Genomic DNA, 14,515 nt, shown 5'->3' on the forward strand with positions numbered 1-14,515 from the left:
CCCTTCCTAGGTCTTCTGGGATCAGTTTTCCAGTATAAAAAGCAATTGTTCCCATGGTTTTGAGCAAAATTTATGATTTCTCCCGTAGACTTAGAGGACCTTTACCAAGAACACTTTGAGTCTCTGATGGGCATGTGGCTTTCCTGCACAGGTTTCTCAGTGAATCAGCCCAGCCTTTGGGCTCTGAGCTGGGTGGGCAGAGGAGTGAGATAGTGCTTGCTTGAAGGAGTGGCTGAATTGTTCTTGTTTATTTGCTAGAATAAGGATGGAGCAGCTGATGGCAATAACACAGGAGGAGACGGAGCAACTGCGCAGAAGGGAAGTGGCCTGTAAGTGTGGATAACTCCTTGGGGTGGTAAAGGGTACTAGAAAGACCCAGTTCCTTTGGAGGTGCACTGAACAGGTGGTAACCACGTGGGAAATGCTGACACACACATCCTTGCATGTTGCTTGGTGCAGTAGGGCAGAGTGGCAGGGGGCAGCACGTTTACCATAGCTGATCCAGTGCTTCCACCTGCAGCTCACTGCTGGGTCTCTGAGATGTGAGCTGTGCTCCTAGTGTAGCCAGAGCGTGTTGCACGAGTAGTCTGAGACTGAATGTAAGCCACGGGACGTGTGCACACAAAGCACTTCATATTTTAAAGCTACCAAACAGATGTTAACTGTTCAGGTTCATGAGGCAGGAGGTTTATTAGGAGGTAAGCAACAATGGAACAAGGAACCATTTCTGCTCTTTACGAAGAAGAACAGATCTGGTGGGGTTACATGGGAAATGGTGTGTGTGTTTTCACCCCACGGGATGAATTGTTCACAGTGGGACAGGCAGGGCTGCAGCCCATCCAAGGGTCAGTGGCAGTGACTTGGCTCCTCCGAGCACTGTAGAGATGTAAGCACAGGCAGAGTGGAGTTCACTCATCTAATTTCCCAGTAAATAGCTACGATTCTTGTAGATGAATGAATCTGCTTGTAAATGAATGAAATGGAAAAAACTAGGACAGGTTGAAATGAGAGAGAAGGCACTGTTAATTGCAGGTTATTGTAGCAGCAGTGGCAGATTAGTGTCTGTTCTAGACACCAGCTCCTGTTTCAGACTGACAGCACTTCTGTCTCCCAGCTGCCATGCAACAAATGCTGGCCGAGAGCTACAAGAACAAGCTCATTCAAATGACCTACGAGTCTCGTCGGCAAGACCTTGTCAACCAGGCCTGCTCCAGGTACAGTGGCAGATCTCTGGGGCTGGAGGTAATGTTGTTGTAAAGTCCCTTTCTTGCCAATAGTCCCTGGTGTAATTCCCATATAAACAGCCAGGAATTCCTGCAGCTGCTGGAATGCAGCAGGACAGCTGTACACGAGCAGGTGACACTACAATTTAAAGAAACTGTCAAACTTGATTGAACGAAACACCTTTTAACCACAAGAAAATGCCTGTTAATCATACTTTGAATTAACTATCACATTTTTACACTGTTTATTTTACCTTATACATTCTGCTAAATATCAAGGTCTTTTTCCTGTTTTGTTAGCCATGTCAGTGTCAAACTGTGGTACAGAAATCCTTTTGTCACTTCCCAGGATTGTCTACAGGATAATGTTTCTGCTTTCATTGCATTTAATAACTTCTCATGGAGAAGATAAGAATTATGGTGCAGGACTTCTGTTAGCAGCAGCCAGAGCCTTTCATTTGTTGCACTTAGTGTGGCATTTTGATAGTTCTCCTGGACAAATTACAGAGAAAATTGGGATTGTCTTTTCTTCAGATCCAAGTCCAGTTCCTATGAGACAAGAGAGCTAAGATTTTTCATGGTCAATTACACAGAGTCACCTTCTGTTAAAAACTAGACTCTGTTTTAAAATGTGGTGTTCCTTGCAGGGTCTTTGGGGAAGTGAAACAAATCAAGAATTGTTGGGGAAGAATTTTTGAACTAGTGGAGTTTATCACCCACAAAGCTATGAGACCTTGATCCACTGACACATGAAAGCTGAAACATGTCACTTCAGAAAATCACTGTATAAATACCCTGTTTTCCATTCCCATCAGCAGTGAGATGGCAGGTGGAATTGGGCAGTGTTACAACAGGATACCTAAAAAATTTCACACTTTGCAATATGTGGAAAAGGCACAGAATATTAAAAAGTCCTCTTGACTTTAAGCATTACATGGAGTCTGTTTGTATATGTGTGGAACACTTTTAATTGCTACAGATGCAGAGAGCATTCTGGCTGTTTTTGTTTGCAAGAATGTGAGAAATTTTTATCTGGCAGTTTCCAGCAAACACTGAACAGAAATAACCTCGTACACACCAGCAGAGGGCAGTGGCAAGGCACAGTCCTGCCTGCAAGTGCAGGAATACGTGACCACATCGTCTGAGTCTCCCTCATCAGCACACCCTTCCCAGTGCAGAATGCTGATGTGCAAATTCACCATCTGAGCAGCTTGCTGGGGCAGCTACAGCCCCTGTTTGCACTTTGAGCTGTGCATATGCAGGCAGTGGTGCTTCTGCTCTGGCTTAGGCTGTCGTGCAGATTTGCTCTGGTTGTAGAGAAGGTTTTATATCAGAGCATTCAGCCATGTCATGGCCGTTCACCCTTGTTCAGTAACAAATTTCTCCATTTCTATATTCTCTGTTACCCACTTTTCCTCTTTTTTGTACCAAGAGTCTCAGACCCAGCAGTAACTCCGTGACAAATACATCTTCTTGCAGCCTGGCTGAGATGGATCAGAAGTTCCAGCAAATCCTGGCTTGGCAACAGCTGGATCAGAACAAGGCTGTGAGTCAGATCTTGCAGCAGGTAGGTAAGAGAACAAATTGTTTGCAGGGGGGCTCGAAGGAAAGCAACTGCACGCAAAAGCAGAATTGAATGGCAGACATAGAAGCAATGGTGGCAGGACTGGGCTGCTTGCAGAAGTTGTTTTGTAGGACAGACACTATTTGCTAAACTTTGAGACTCTCTGGTATTCCAACAAACTGACTTTGTTGGTTGAGAGAAAAATGTATTTATTCTTAAACCACACAGCAACTTTCATAAAGGACAGCTGCACAAGTCATAGGAAGCAAAGGTGGTCTGATGATTAATGCAGAGGATTTTGATACAGAAGTCCTGTCTTTATGGCAATTTCTTGTGTGACTTTGGACAAGCTTCCTATGCCTATTGAGGCATTTACAAAGCATTTGCTGCTTTTGAATACTTCATTTTGAACATAAGACCTCTTCAGCTAATTTTTCAGAAGAGCTGGGAAGCCATGGCCTGTTACACAGACCTAGCAGCCTGGCTGCTGAGTGCTGCTGAAAATGAGAGGTGAGGTTCATGTGCAGCATTCAGCTTGTGCGTTTGAAGAACATGACTCTGACTTCTTTGTCCAGCTTTAAAGAGGGTTTTACCTTTGGGGACTGTGAGGTCTGTCATGGTGTAATCTGGACCCTTAACGCAGAGTAAGTGCTATTTAGATGTATGTGAGCCACTGCAAGGTAGCAGAGTTTCTTAGCACATTTGCGACTGAATGAACAACCCTCGCTAAGCAGGATGTTGTCTGTCCCTTAGAGTGAGATGCAGAAAGCTGCCTTTGAAGCTCTCCAACTGAAGAAGGATCTTATGCACAGACAGATCAGGAACCAGGTGAGTCGGCATCAGAAGGAAGAACAAACAACTACTCAGCTTATACCATCATTTGATGAAATCCTTCTGAGGAAGATCAAAGTGCTCTGAGCACAGAGAAGGGTCTGAAGGAAATGAGCTCTTGTATTTCTGAGAGCTCTGTAACAAAGCATTGGGCAGTGTTGGATAAACTACAGTCTCCCAGTTCCATAGGAGATAGTGTAAAGGCAGATTTTACAGCTGGGGAGGTAGTGGAATCGCCATCGCTTCAATCATCTCAGCACTAATGCAGATGAAATGCTGGAGAGTGGTCACTAGAGGACAGACCTGTCTTGGCTCTGTAGGAATGGTCTGCAATTGCAATTACAATTTCCTTCAGGTTTCCTTAGCAGGGCTGCTGTCTCCACATGAGTCCACTGCATCTCCATCCAGCACATCGGAACTGCACCTTCAGCCATAAGTTCACCTTTTCTTTCCCATTCTCAGCCTGCCTTTCTGAGCTCCATTCTGCAGAAAGTGAAATGCAATAGACAGGGAGAAGAGCAAGAGCTGGTGGGGAAAGTAGCAGTGGTTGATGAATGGAGATGAGCAGCTGGTTTCTGACACAGTGCTCCAGGAGTCTTCCCTCTCTTGATCTGACACTAGGAGAAAAGTCTCAGGTCTGGAGTTGGTAGATAAGCTTAAGAGCTTTGATATACTCAGTCACTCAGTGACTGATCTTTGCATTGTGCTAGAAGCCTGTGGACTGTGCACAGATGATCCAGGAGATGATTCTAACAACTCTCCATGGCTTGAGTTCCATAAGAGCCAGCAGTTTGCTTGCACTTGCTTGGAAACAAAGTGCGTTTGTGCCTTGATATCACAGGGCAGGCCTTTTGCTATTGAAACACATCCCATCCCACCAACATCCTGCACAGCCGGGGAAAGGTTGGGAGCCTTGGGTGCTGCCTGCTGCAGAGCCCCAGTGTCAGCAGGAATTTTGTAGTAGGTGGTGCACATGAAGCAGCATGGCCTGGGGAGAGCAGATAGCCTGGCAGCTAGGTGAGCTGGGCTCTCTTCTTGGCTTTGCTGTGGGGTCTGGGGCAACTCACTTCACCTCTCTGTGTCTCAGTTGCCCTGACTGAAAGAGCAGGTATCATGATGGGATTTGCTGAAGCATCTAAAAACCAAGACCCTGCCCCCAGTCCATCTCCAGTTTGAACAGTAGTGCTGTGAGGATTTTGATAACCAGTTGCTGCTTTCCAGAGTGGCTGCAAGGTTTGGCTGAACAAGCTGATTGCAGTGTGCTTCTAGACTTGAACAGAAGGTGTTTTAGAGCAGAGAGGCAATTAGAGAATGGGGGACACAGCTCTTCAGGCACAGGATGAAGAGCAGCCCTAGAGCATGTGTCATGGAAGGGGACTAGCAGGTTTCCCAAACTTCTGGGCAGCTCTGCAGTGTTGTCCTTCCAAGGGCAGTAGTTAGACCTCATCTTGAAAGGGCATAAATTAAAGTCATTTCAAATGTCAGTAAAAATGTTTCATCTTCTGTTTAGATTAAATTAATAGAAACAGAGTTATTGCAGTTGACACAGCTGGAGTTAAAGAGGCAAGAACTGGACACAGAGACGCTGCAGGTATGTAGGGCTCTGGGGCTGCCCCACCACCCTCTCTCTCTGCTCTGGGATCGCAAAAGCTCCACTTGCTTCTCTTGCTCCGTGCAGTTTCCAGATGGTTTTATGCTTAGTGAGATGGGCACTTACCCACAGGATACCAAAAATCTCTCTTTGTCTTGGTAACATGGAAACATTGCTGCTGCTCTTAAACGTCTTGGCAAATTTTCAGGGAACAGACAAATAACCTGCCCCGATAGAAGCAGACAGTTCTAGGTTTGCTGGGTGGGGAAGGATTTTGCGGTCCAGTTGTTGGCTGCCCCAGAAACACATGCCTGCTGAGCATCCCATGTCTTCTGACATAGCTGTGTTGTGTTTTGGTTTTAAATACCTGCCGATAATGGCTGTCAGCTCTTCCCCTTCATTTCTAAGCCATGCCTCTCAGGCTGTTCCACCTCACCATCCCACCACTCAATGGGCTGACTTCATCAGCAGTCACAAATGGAGAAATCTCAAGTTTGGCTTAAGAAGCTTGGCTTTAAATTTTGTTATTATGCCTTTGCATCAGTTTTTGTGTTGTGTGGACCTTTTGCCAGGTTAGGTCACCTTTTCGGTCAGCCCAAGAAAAGGAAGATCTGTCCCAGTACCCGCATGCATGTCTGTTGGAAGGCAGCACAGTACTTTTGCAGCTTCAGCACCAGACACCAGGAAATTAGGCATGGGACAGCTTCATCTGTCTGCATCTCCTTTGCCATTTGGCAGTCTACAGCCCCAAAACTCCTGCTGTGATTGAACCCTTATTGCTCAGGCAGTGCCCACAAAGTGCTTCAGCAGCATTTCTGCAGTCACATTCGATACCTGCTGTGCAGCAGACTGTTGCTCCTCCTCTAAGATACAGGTGCTTTAGTAATGAGCTTGATAAATCATTGGAAAGCAGGAAGAACCAGAAACAACCTGAGAAAGGAAGGTGTTTGCACTGCTCTCTTGCAAGGTCAGTTTGGGGTGTCCACAGACGGGGTGGGAGGGAGAGTTATTCTCAAGATTAGCTGAATCTGCCTGGGTTTTTCTTCTGGAGCAGCTCCCACTTGTCATTAGCAAGCTCCAGGGAAGAACATTTTGCTCCCTCCTCCTCCTGAGAAGTGAACTGCAGCGCTCAGCACGTGTCTGGGTTCCTGGGGAAGGCTGAGCAACTGCACTTGTCTCTGAAGGTGAAGCCCTGAAATAGTGCAGTGCTCTGCACTGCTGTATGTCTTACTGCTTTTGAAGCTAAACTACCACTTTGGGGTAAAAAAGTTGTTGCATCGAGAGCAGAGCTCTGGTGGGTTTCCACCAGTGCAGGTGAACTGGGCAGCTGCTGCTTCTGGCTGGGAGAGGTGAGCATGTGGTGAGCAGTGCTACCTGCTGCTGCTCCTGCTCCCAGCTCTGCAGAGGTCCTCACTCAGCAGAGCTTTCCTGCCTCTACCAGGGCAAAGCATCTCTGATCAGCTAACGGTGCCTTTTCCCCATGAGAGGCAGGAGTCCGTGTCTCCTACTTAAACAGAGAGCCAGGCCCCTGTGGGGGTATGGATAGAAATCTTATTTCAGTTGCCAATCAGCAAAGGTTTCCCCAGACCTCTCCTTCTGGAAGTCAGCCTTCTTAACAGCATCCTCATCCCTTTGCCCATGGACTTCTGAAGTCCTTGTGGCTGATGACTTTTGGCCTCTGCTCAGTCAATGACCTTCACAGCAGGTATGAGCTTACTTGGACTGAACCATGCGGAGATGCCCCATGGCCGTGAGGGTATGCCTGAGGTTCCTGAGGCAATTCCCCTCTCCTCGGGTCTCAGCGTGGCTGCAGTGATGCCTTCTCCTTCCCTGGCACATGGAGAGGTTGCAACCTCGCCTGTCCCGCTTACCTGCAGGCTCCTAGACCCAGTTTCAGGTGGTTCTTCTCAGTTGAGGAGGGGAACCACGAGCACTTGGGACGCCACTGAATGAACTTTTAGCAGAGTGATGAACTTCAGTGATGTGCTGCAGGCCAGCATGGTCCGGGGCTGCCCTGGGTGTGCTGAGGGTTGGCACCGCTGGCTGGTGGTCGGTGCAGGACCAGGAGAAATTTCTGCCACGCCAACCCCTAGCAGAGGATTGAGGCCATCTGCTCAGCTCTGCTGAGGGCCCACGGAGTGCAGGGCTTTAACATTTGCTGTGCCTGTTGTGGGCAGGGTGAGTGCTTTGCTGGCAGTCAGGGCCGGGAGGTTGCTCGCAGTGTTGTGGGCTGGAGGTGTGGATGCCAGAGTCCTTCTGTTGCAGGGGGTGATCATGGAGCAACGCCAAGCACTTGGTTACCTGCTGCAGCAGCTGCTCAAAGAAAAGAAGCAAAGGGAAGAAGAATTGCAACAAATACTGGTAACGAAGGCCCCTGATTGTGTGCTGTAGGCAAGGAAGCACGTGGGCTGGCTGCAGGGAGAGAATCCATGGGCCAGCATGGGGGTAAAGAAGATCAGGGGAGGGCTCCGAGGGGTCATGTTCAGATCCAGAGACCTCTTTTACTTCACAAAGTGATGATGTAGGCTCTTGGGGCACAGTTATCCCAGTCCCTGGTGCAGCATGAGGCACTGCCATCAGAAATCTACCCCATCTGGAAAGGAAATCACAGGGGAGGATGAGCACAATCCTACAAGGTCTTGCACATGGCCTTGTCATTCTGAGGACCTCCAGAGTCTCCTGAGCTTCAGGAGACCAGGACAAAGTTCTGCATCCCAAAGAGGCTGGATGTGGGATGTGGGGATCAAAGTGGGACCAGCCCGCAGAAGGCCCATCTGACCCTACTGGTGTCCATCTTACCCTACTGGTGCCCACAGCAATGCTCTGAACCAGCTCTGCACAGCCCAGGCTGTTGCTTTCCCCCCACACAGACAGGTCAGGCTGCTCTAAATCCTGCTTATTTCTTGTCTCAGGCTATTGAATGAACGAGTTTGTTTTTCAGCTGGAAATGGAGGCAAAGAGTGAGACCAAACAGGAGAACTACTGGCTGATCCAGTACCAGCGCCTGCTGAACCAGAAGCCACTCTCCCTGAAACTCCAGGTTGCTTTTGCATTTAATACTGCCACTGTAGCTGTGCACACCTAACGTGGTGCTCTGCTCAGCAGGGTGCAGAGCAAGTAAAGTTCTGTTTCAACTAAACCCCCAAATAGCTCCACTGGGCTCCCCAAACGCACGTGCGAATCCATCTAAATGCAGCAGCTCCTTTTGGTTTCTGGTACTGAGCTGGGGACCTTGTGCTGTGGAAACAGCTGCAGGGGTGGCCCCAAAGGGGTTGATCTGAGCTCTGCCCATTGTGCAGATCACCTGGAGTAGGCAAAGCAGCTGCTGCTGCAGATGTCAGCCGGCGAAATGGTTGGTTCATTCTTCCTAAAACACAGTGTTTTGAGTTGTGCTCATAAAACATCTGGGGCCAGAGCTTCTCCAGCTGTTGGGTTTTTGAGCTTTAGAGTCTCTGGGGAAGCAAAATGCTTTGAGCAGGGCCTTGTTGCCGAGAGCAGGAACATGCACCTTGCCTGTCCTTGCTGCCAGCCTTGCGTGGTGACAGGCAGCAGTGTCCCCACGCCTTTTCTCCAGAGTGAAGTCTGGGAGCTTGCCTTGTGTTTTGCAGGAGGAGGGCTTGGAGAAGCAGCTGGTGAACCTTTTAATCGAGCTGTCAGCTGAACAGTACGTGCCTGTCTTTGCACACCATCGAATATCTTTGCAAGTGCTCAGCACCATGACTGCCAGTGACCTGGAAAAGGTACGAGACAGCAGATACACAGCACAGGGCAACACTGACTCTGCACTGGGACAGACCCTGCCTTCACTCTGAGCATGGCTGTGCTCATGGCAGTGCCCACAGCAGGGAGTGTGAGCGCTCCTCGGGTGTCACGTCCGTGCAGGGGAGAGGTGCCAGTGCTGCCCTGTGCCCTGTTCAAGTAGGTGAAAGCTCTCCCAGAGCACTGGCAGGGTGAGCTGTGACTTAGCTTTGTCTTTTGATATATGTCCCTCAGAATTTGCAGTTTCCTCTTGGGGCTGTCTCCTTTCTCAGCCCGCTCCGTACTTTCCCGTCTGAGTGCTAACAGCCCTCCTCTTCCCTGCAGATGGGTGTTACAGAGGCTGGCCTGCAGCGTGCCATTCTCAGGCGAGCTCAGGAGATCCTGGCAGTGGCAAAGACAATCCCAGGTAACACCGGTTCTTTTCTGCCTGGTCCTGGGCGTGTTGTGTGGTAGCAGCAGGCACCTGAGCCTTGAACCTGGAGATGTGCAGGGCCAGGTGCCTGCCGTGGGGAGCAGAGCCCTGTGAGGCCTGCGTGTGAGTGGGAGAGGCAGGGAGCACAGCACCACCAAGCCCCTTGGCTCTCATACTCAGAGCCCTGAGCTCCCATCAGCTTACAGCTGCCCCCATGAGTGCACAGTGGGTGGGAGGTGGAAGCGCTTCTGGTGCTCAGCCGTCCTGCTGGTGCTTGCAGAGCTGCTGAAGACGGTGGATGCCGAGGTGCCTGCAGCCCCAGAGCCCAGCGCCCCTGAGGAGGAGGCTCCAAGCACCGTGACCCCGACTGCTCCCCCGCTGTGCTGGGATGAGAAGTCCGAGTGCGTTGTCTGCATGGAGCGGGAGGTGAGAGCCCGGCACACGCATGGTGCCAGAGCAGGGGTGGAGGATGGGGCGGCCCAGATGAGGCTCTTGGTGGCATTCTTCCCTCTGGCCCATGTCACCGGTGCTTTCTCTGCACAGCGCAGGTGCTTGTGCACAAACTGTGCTGGGCTGTGCCCAGGGACGGAGCGCAGGGTGCTGGCTCTGGCTCCCACCGTGTAGCACCCGTGGGTGATGCCCAGCTCCTCCAGGACCATTTCCTCCTGTGCTTTGCTGGGGTGCGGTGGTACTGGGATGAGTGTTACGGGGCAGCAGCACTCTCTGTGTCCTTTCTGCTCTCTCTTCTCACAGGCCCAGACAGTTTTCCTACCTTGTGGCCATGTGTGCTGCTGCCAGACCTGCTGCGAGCAGCTGCGTGCTTGCCCCCTGTGCCGCAAGGACATCACACAGCACGTCCGCATCTTCTACAGCCGCTAGGCAGGACGGAGTAAGGCAAGGCTGCCCGGCACCACCTTCATCACCCCTTCTCAGGACCATGCTCCTCTGTATCAGTATTAAATACACTCGCACAGCATGGCCAGCACTGCCCTCTCCCTGCACGCAGCCCTGGGCTGGCTGTACCCAGGGCCTCAGCTGCTCTCCACATTCCCTGATGGTTCATCACTGGGTGATGAAACTGGGCAAAGCGGTGCCCCCTCTTCTCTGGCTCATACATTTGCCTTCAGAAACGCCTCTTGCTCAGCAGGGATGCAGTTAGTGCTGTCTCTGAAGCCACTGGGACTCTGCACTCTGCTGGGGCCATGGCACGGCTGTGCTCCTGCATCGAGCACTGTTGCCCAGAGGTGGGTGAATTCTCCTGTAGGAGGACTCGGCCAGAGGTCTGCAATGCTCTGGGATGCTGACAGTGCCTTGCACCCATGTCATTGCCAAAGGCCTGGGGCTTCTGCACGGGCAACCTGTGGGAGTGTGTCTGGGGCAGCTGGTGGGCTGCAGCCACATGCAGCGGGGGACAGGGCAGTGAGGTGTTCCCTATCCCCGAAGTCTTGCCCCCATGGGAGGGGAGCCTGCAGCAGCCCCAGAACCAGGACTCGAGGGACCCACTCTGGCCAGAGGAGCCCAGTGGGATTCCCTGTTGAAAACACGCTGTGAGCAGGAAGCGTTCCTGCCACCTAAGAGCCAGCACAAGGCCAGGTGGGCTGGGGCTGGGCCTGGCAGAGCTCTGCCTCGTGTCCGTGTTGGCATTCGGATAGTTCGCCATTGTCATTAATAAGTAACAGTCCCAGTAAGTCTCGTCTCTTGACCTTGAGGTATAAAATGCAGAGATAAGCCTGGTCCCACTGCAGCCCTTCCCCCAGAAGAAGCTATTAAAAGGCAGCTGGTTTCTGCTGGTTGTGTGTTCCCTTTTTCCCGTCACATGCCCGGCTGTCCCAGTGTCACCTCCTCCCATCCCACGTCAAATCGGGGAAGAATTTGAGGTTCTTGGAGCAGCTCTGGTGACTTCCAGGCAGCTGGAGACCTCGGACACCTCTGCAGGGATCACGTTGTGTTTGCTGCGCTGGGGCAGACCGCCCGTGTGCAGCACCCACGGCACGTGTGTGGCCTGGCAGAGGGGCTGGGTGGCCACAGCCACGTGTGCCAGGATAGCTCAGCAGGGGCAGAGCTGCTGGGGCCGTGTGGCTCTCGCTGTCTGGGCACAGCCGTGTCCTTGCTGCAGCCTCCGTGCTCTTGTTGAGCTGTGGCCACACACCTGGCAGGTCCCTTTTAGGGGGAGCCCCTCTTTGGGCTTTTTGTAGCTGTGGTATTTGGGGCACAGTGAGCACAGAGGGACAGATGCAGGTGCTCAGCGTGTCCCAGGGGGAGCCAGGTGCCAGCCCACCTGGGTGAGGCTCAGCTAGGGAGCAGGAAGGCGGGCAGGTCCTGACTGTCCTCTCCAGCAGGCACAGCCCTGCAGGGAGCCTCCCTCCTGCCCTGGTCCCCCAGGGTGGCCAGGACCATGCCAGGGCCCCGTGTTTGTCTGGAGAGGGGCGAGAGATCCAGCGCTGCATCCCGGCAGGGAGGGGAGGGCAGCAGCGATGCTGCATCCCCACCGTCCAGCTGGTCTCACAGAGGTGGACTCCCGTGTCCCCAAGGCAGCGGTAATCAGTGACAAGCTCTGGGGCAAGGTTCGCTGCCTGCCCATAAACAACCTGTGCTGGACGTGCCTGGGAAGCTGGGGGCAGGAGGAGCTGCCTGCCCTTGTGCCCTGATGCTGGCAGGATGCTGGGGCACCGTGGGGCTCAGCTGCCCTCCTCTGCCCACCTGCCTGGCCAATTCCCTGCTGGTGCTGCCAGAAAACCGCCTGGGCTCTGCTGGGCTGGGGCAGGGGCTGGGGCAGGCTGCAGCTGGAGGCGGTAGGCTTGGGCAGTGCTGGAGCTCGTGAGCTGGGTTCAGCCCCGTCCCCAGAACCAGCCCAGCCCTCCCCACCTACACCTTCATGGTGTGCCAGGCACCTGAGGCAGCGCAGGGCTGGGCTCCGCTGACCTTTCTGGCTTTTATTTGCTGTGGGTCTTTCCCAGTGACTCCCAAGGCCACAAGAACCCCCCCAGGCTGCTTGTCCCTGGGGCACTGGCAGTGCCACGCTGCCCTTCGTCCCCAGGGCCACCCCACGTGGTGCAGCACCGACCCTGTTCAGCTGCATGCGGGGACACCGATGGCTGGGGCAGCCCCTGGCAAACGTGAGCAACTGCCCCAGGTGAGGTGTGAAATGAGGCTGAGCACAAACAGCTCCGGGCTGGGTGTGCAGGGGCTGCTTCCGCCTGGTGAGCTCAGCCTAAACCAAAACAATAGCAATAAAAAGACCAACACCTGGCGTTTAAGAAATAATTACAGAATTATGGCTCTGTAAAGGGAATTTAAAAAAAGCATTCTGTCTCATAAGTCTCAGGGTCATGGGCAGAGCATGCAGCCACCCCAAATGCTGCGTGGTCATGCGTTAGGGTTGGTAACCCACCCACTGCACGCAGCTGGTGGGACCTTCAGGGTCCAGCCCTGCTTTTGGAGCAGCCCCAGGCCCTGACGAGCCCCTTCCCCGGGGCAGCTGCTGGAGGAGGAGCGCGCCGCTCCAGTGCTGCCGGGCACCCCGGGGCCGGGCTGAAGTTCAGCCCCACTCAGCCCCCGCCTCGTGGGGCACGGCCCTCGCCCGCCTCCAGCCTTCAAAAGCAGGTGTGGCCGCGTCCACTGCCTGGGAGCGCCATGGCTGCGGGGACAGAGGCCAGCGGGGAGTGCGGGATCTGCTACGAGGCGTACCGGGGTGCCGGGGGGGCCCGGGCGCCCCAGCTGCTGTCCTGCCACCATTCCCTCTGCCAGAGCTGCCTGCGCAAGCTGGTGTGCCGCGCCGCTGCCGTCGCCTTCGTCAGCTGCCCCTTCTGCAGGATGGTGACGCTGGTGCCGGAGCTGGCCCTGGGTGGCTGTGGAGCGGCACCGGCCTTGGGGACCCCGCGTGGCGCCCAGCTGCTGCCCAGGGAGGAGGAGGAGGAGGAAGGCAGCAGTGCCCCTGCAGGTGCCCACCAGGCTCTGGGGCGCTCGGTGGCCGTGGAGGTGGCGTGTGCAGCCCACGCGCCCGTCTTTGCGGTGAGCAGCATGGTGTCCCCCTGCGGCTTCCGCCGCAGCCCCGAGGCGCCGGGAGCCTTCGTGCTGGGGCTGCCGGGGCGGGGGCTGCTGCTGGACCCGCAGCCACCCCTGGCCTCCATGGAGAACCTGCGCCTTGGCTTCGCCGCCGGCATCCTCGTCCTCATCATTGCCACTTTCTTCCTGCTTGTCTTCCTCAAGTAGGTCTGGAGGGGGAGAAGGGGCTCTTGTCCAGTACCACAGCCCCTGCTGGGGTCCCACCTCGCCTCCAGGCAGCCAGGACAGACCCAGGTGGGTCAGGGGCTTCAGGCTCAGCCCCGTTGTGTGCTTTGGATCCCAGTGAGACAGGCAGGGAGAGGACAGAGGACGGGCTCAGCTTCCCCCAGGATCCAGCCCAGCTGTCTGGGGGCTGCAGCGCACTCAGCCGTGGCCAGTAGCAGCACCAACGTGGGCCCCAAGGCATCAGCCTCTTTAAAAATTAACTTATTTCAGAGCTTGCCTTCACCCCCTGGGGTCTGGCCAAGCTTGCGTTGTGCTTACGACTCTCCTGGAGCCTCCGGACACGCTGGTCACAGCTCGGCAGGAGTCGCCCCAGGACTGGAAAACGCCAGCTGCATCCACAGCGGGGACCTGAGGGAGGGCCCACGGCCCCGCTGCTGCCTGCGGGCAGGCGTCCCCATGGGGGGCTTCGTGTGTTTGTGCTCTGCCACGCGGTGAGGATGATCCATGGGCATCTGGTGGATACCTTGGTGTACTCCAGCTGTCAGAGCCAGCTGCCATCGATCCTGTCAGGACTTGAGGACACTATGCGAGGGGAGGGGAAAGGTCCTGCATTGTTTTCTGTTGGTAAAATGTTGTTAACAGCAACTTCCCACAGTGCACAGAGCGGAGCCACAAAGCCTGGTTGGTGCAGGTGCACGCAGAGAGAGGTGGCACCTGGGGAAGGGCACTGCCCAGGAGAGATGGGACATTAAAGATGTACCGAAGGTTGGTCCAGAGCGGTCTCCAGTCATTTTTCCACCTGTCTTTGCACTAAGGGTGTTCAGCTGCTGTCCCACTCCCAGAAGCAAGGACTGGGGGTGATGAGCAGAGCCCAGGCAGGGAGAGGGGTGTCCCCGTCTGCCCCC

The 14,515-nt window shown here is 53.9% G+C and overlaps 1 protein-coding gene across 2 annotated transcripts in view; it reads left to right on the plus strand.

The window, feature by feature from the left end:
* The window catches only part of LRSAM1 (leucine rich repeat and sterile alpha motif containing 1), a 28,580-nt gene extending 17,412 nt beyond the window's left edge, over positions 1-11,168 (plus strand). The window contains exons 15-25 of one of the 2 annotated variants that reach the window (XM_032200325.1): positions 259-329; positions 1,115-1,214; positions 2,703-2,790; positions 3,541-3,615; positions 5,129-5,209; positions 7,475-7,570; positions 8,151-8,249; positions 8,818-8,949; positions 9,293-9,374; positions 9,661-9,806; positions 10,134-11,168. In XM_032200325.1, coding sequence (XP_032056216.1) covers positions 259-329; positions 1,115-1,214; positions 2,703-2,790; positions 3,541-3,615; positions 5,129-5,209; positions 7,475-7,570; positions 8,151-8,249; positions 8,818-8,949; positions 9,293-9,374; positions 9,661-9,806; positions 10,134-10,259 — 1,096 coding nt within the window. In that variant the 3' untranslated portion in view covers positions 10,260-11,168. The remainder of the gene's footprint in view (positions 1-258; positions 330-1,114; positions 1,215-2,702; positions 2,791-3,540; positions 3,616-5,128; positions 5,210-7,474; positions 7,571-8,150; positions 8,250-8,817; positions 8,950-9,292; positions 9,375-9,660; positions 9,807-10,133) is intronic. The other variant, XM_032200326.1, reaches the window with a different exon arrangement.
* Positions 11,169-14,515: the final 3,347 nt, after the last annotated feature.

The sequence above is a fragment of the Aythya fuligula genome, chromosome 19 (genome assembly GCF_009819795.1).
Source record: "Aythya fuligula isolate bAytFul2 chromosome 19, bAytFul2.pri, whole genome shotgun sequence".
NCBI lineage: Eukaryota > Metazoa > Chordata > Aves > Anseriformes > Anatidae > Aythya > Aythya fuligula.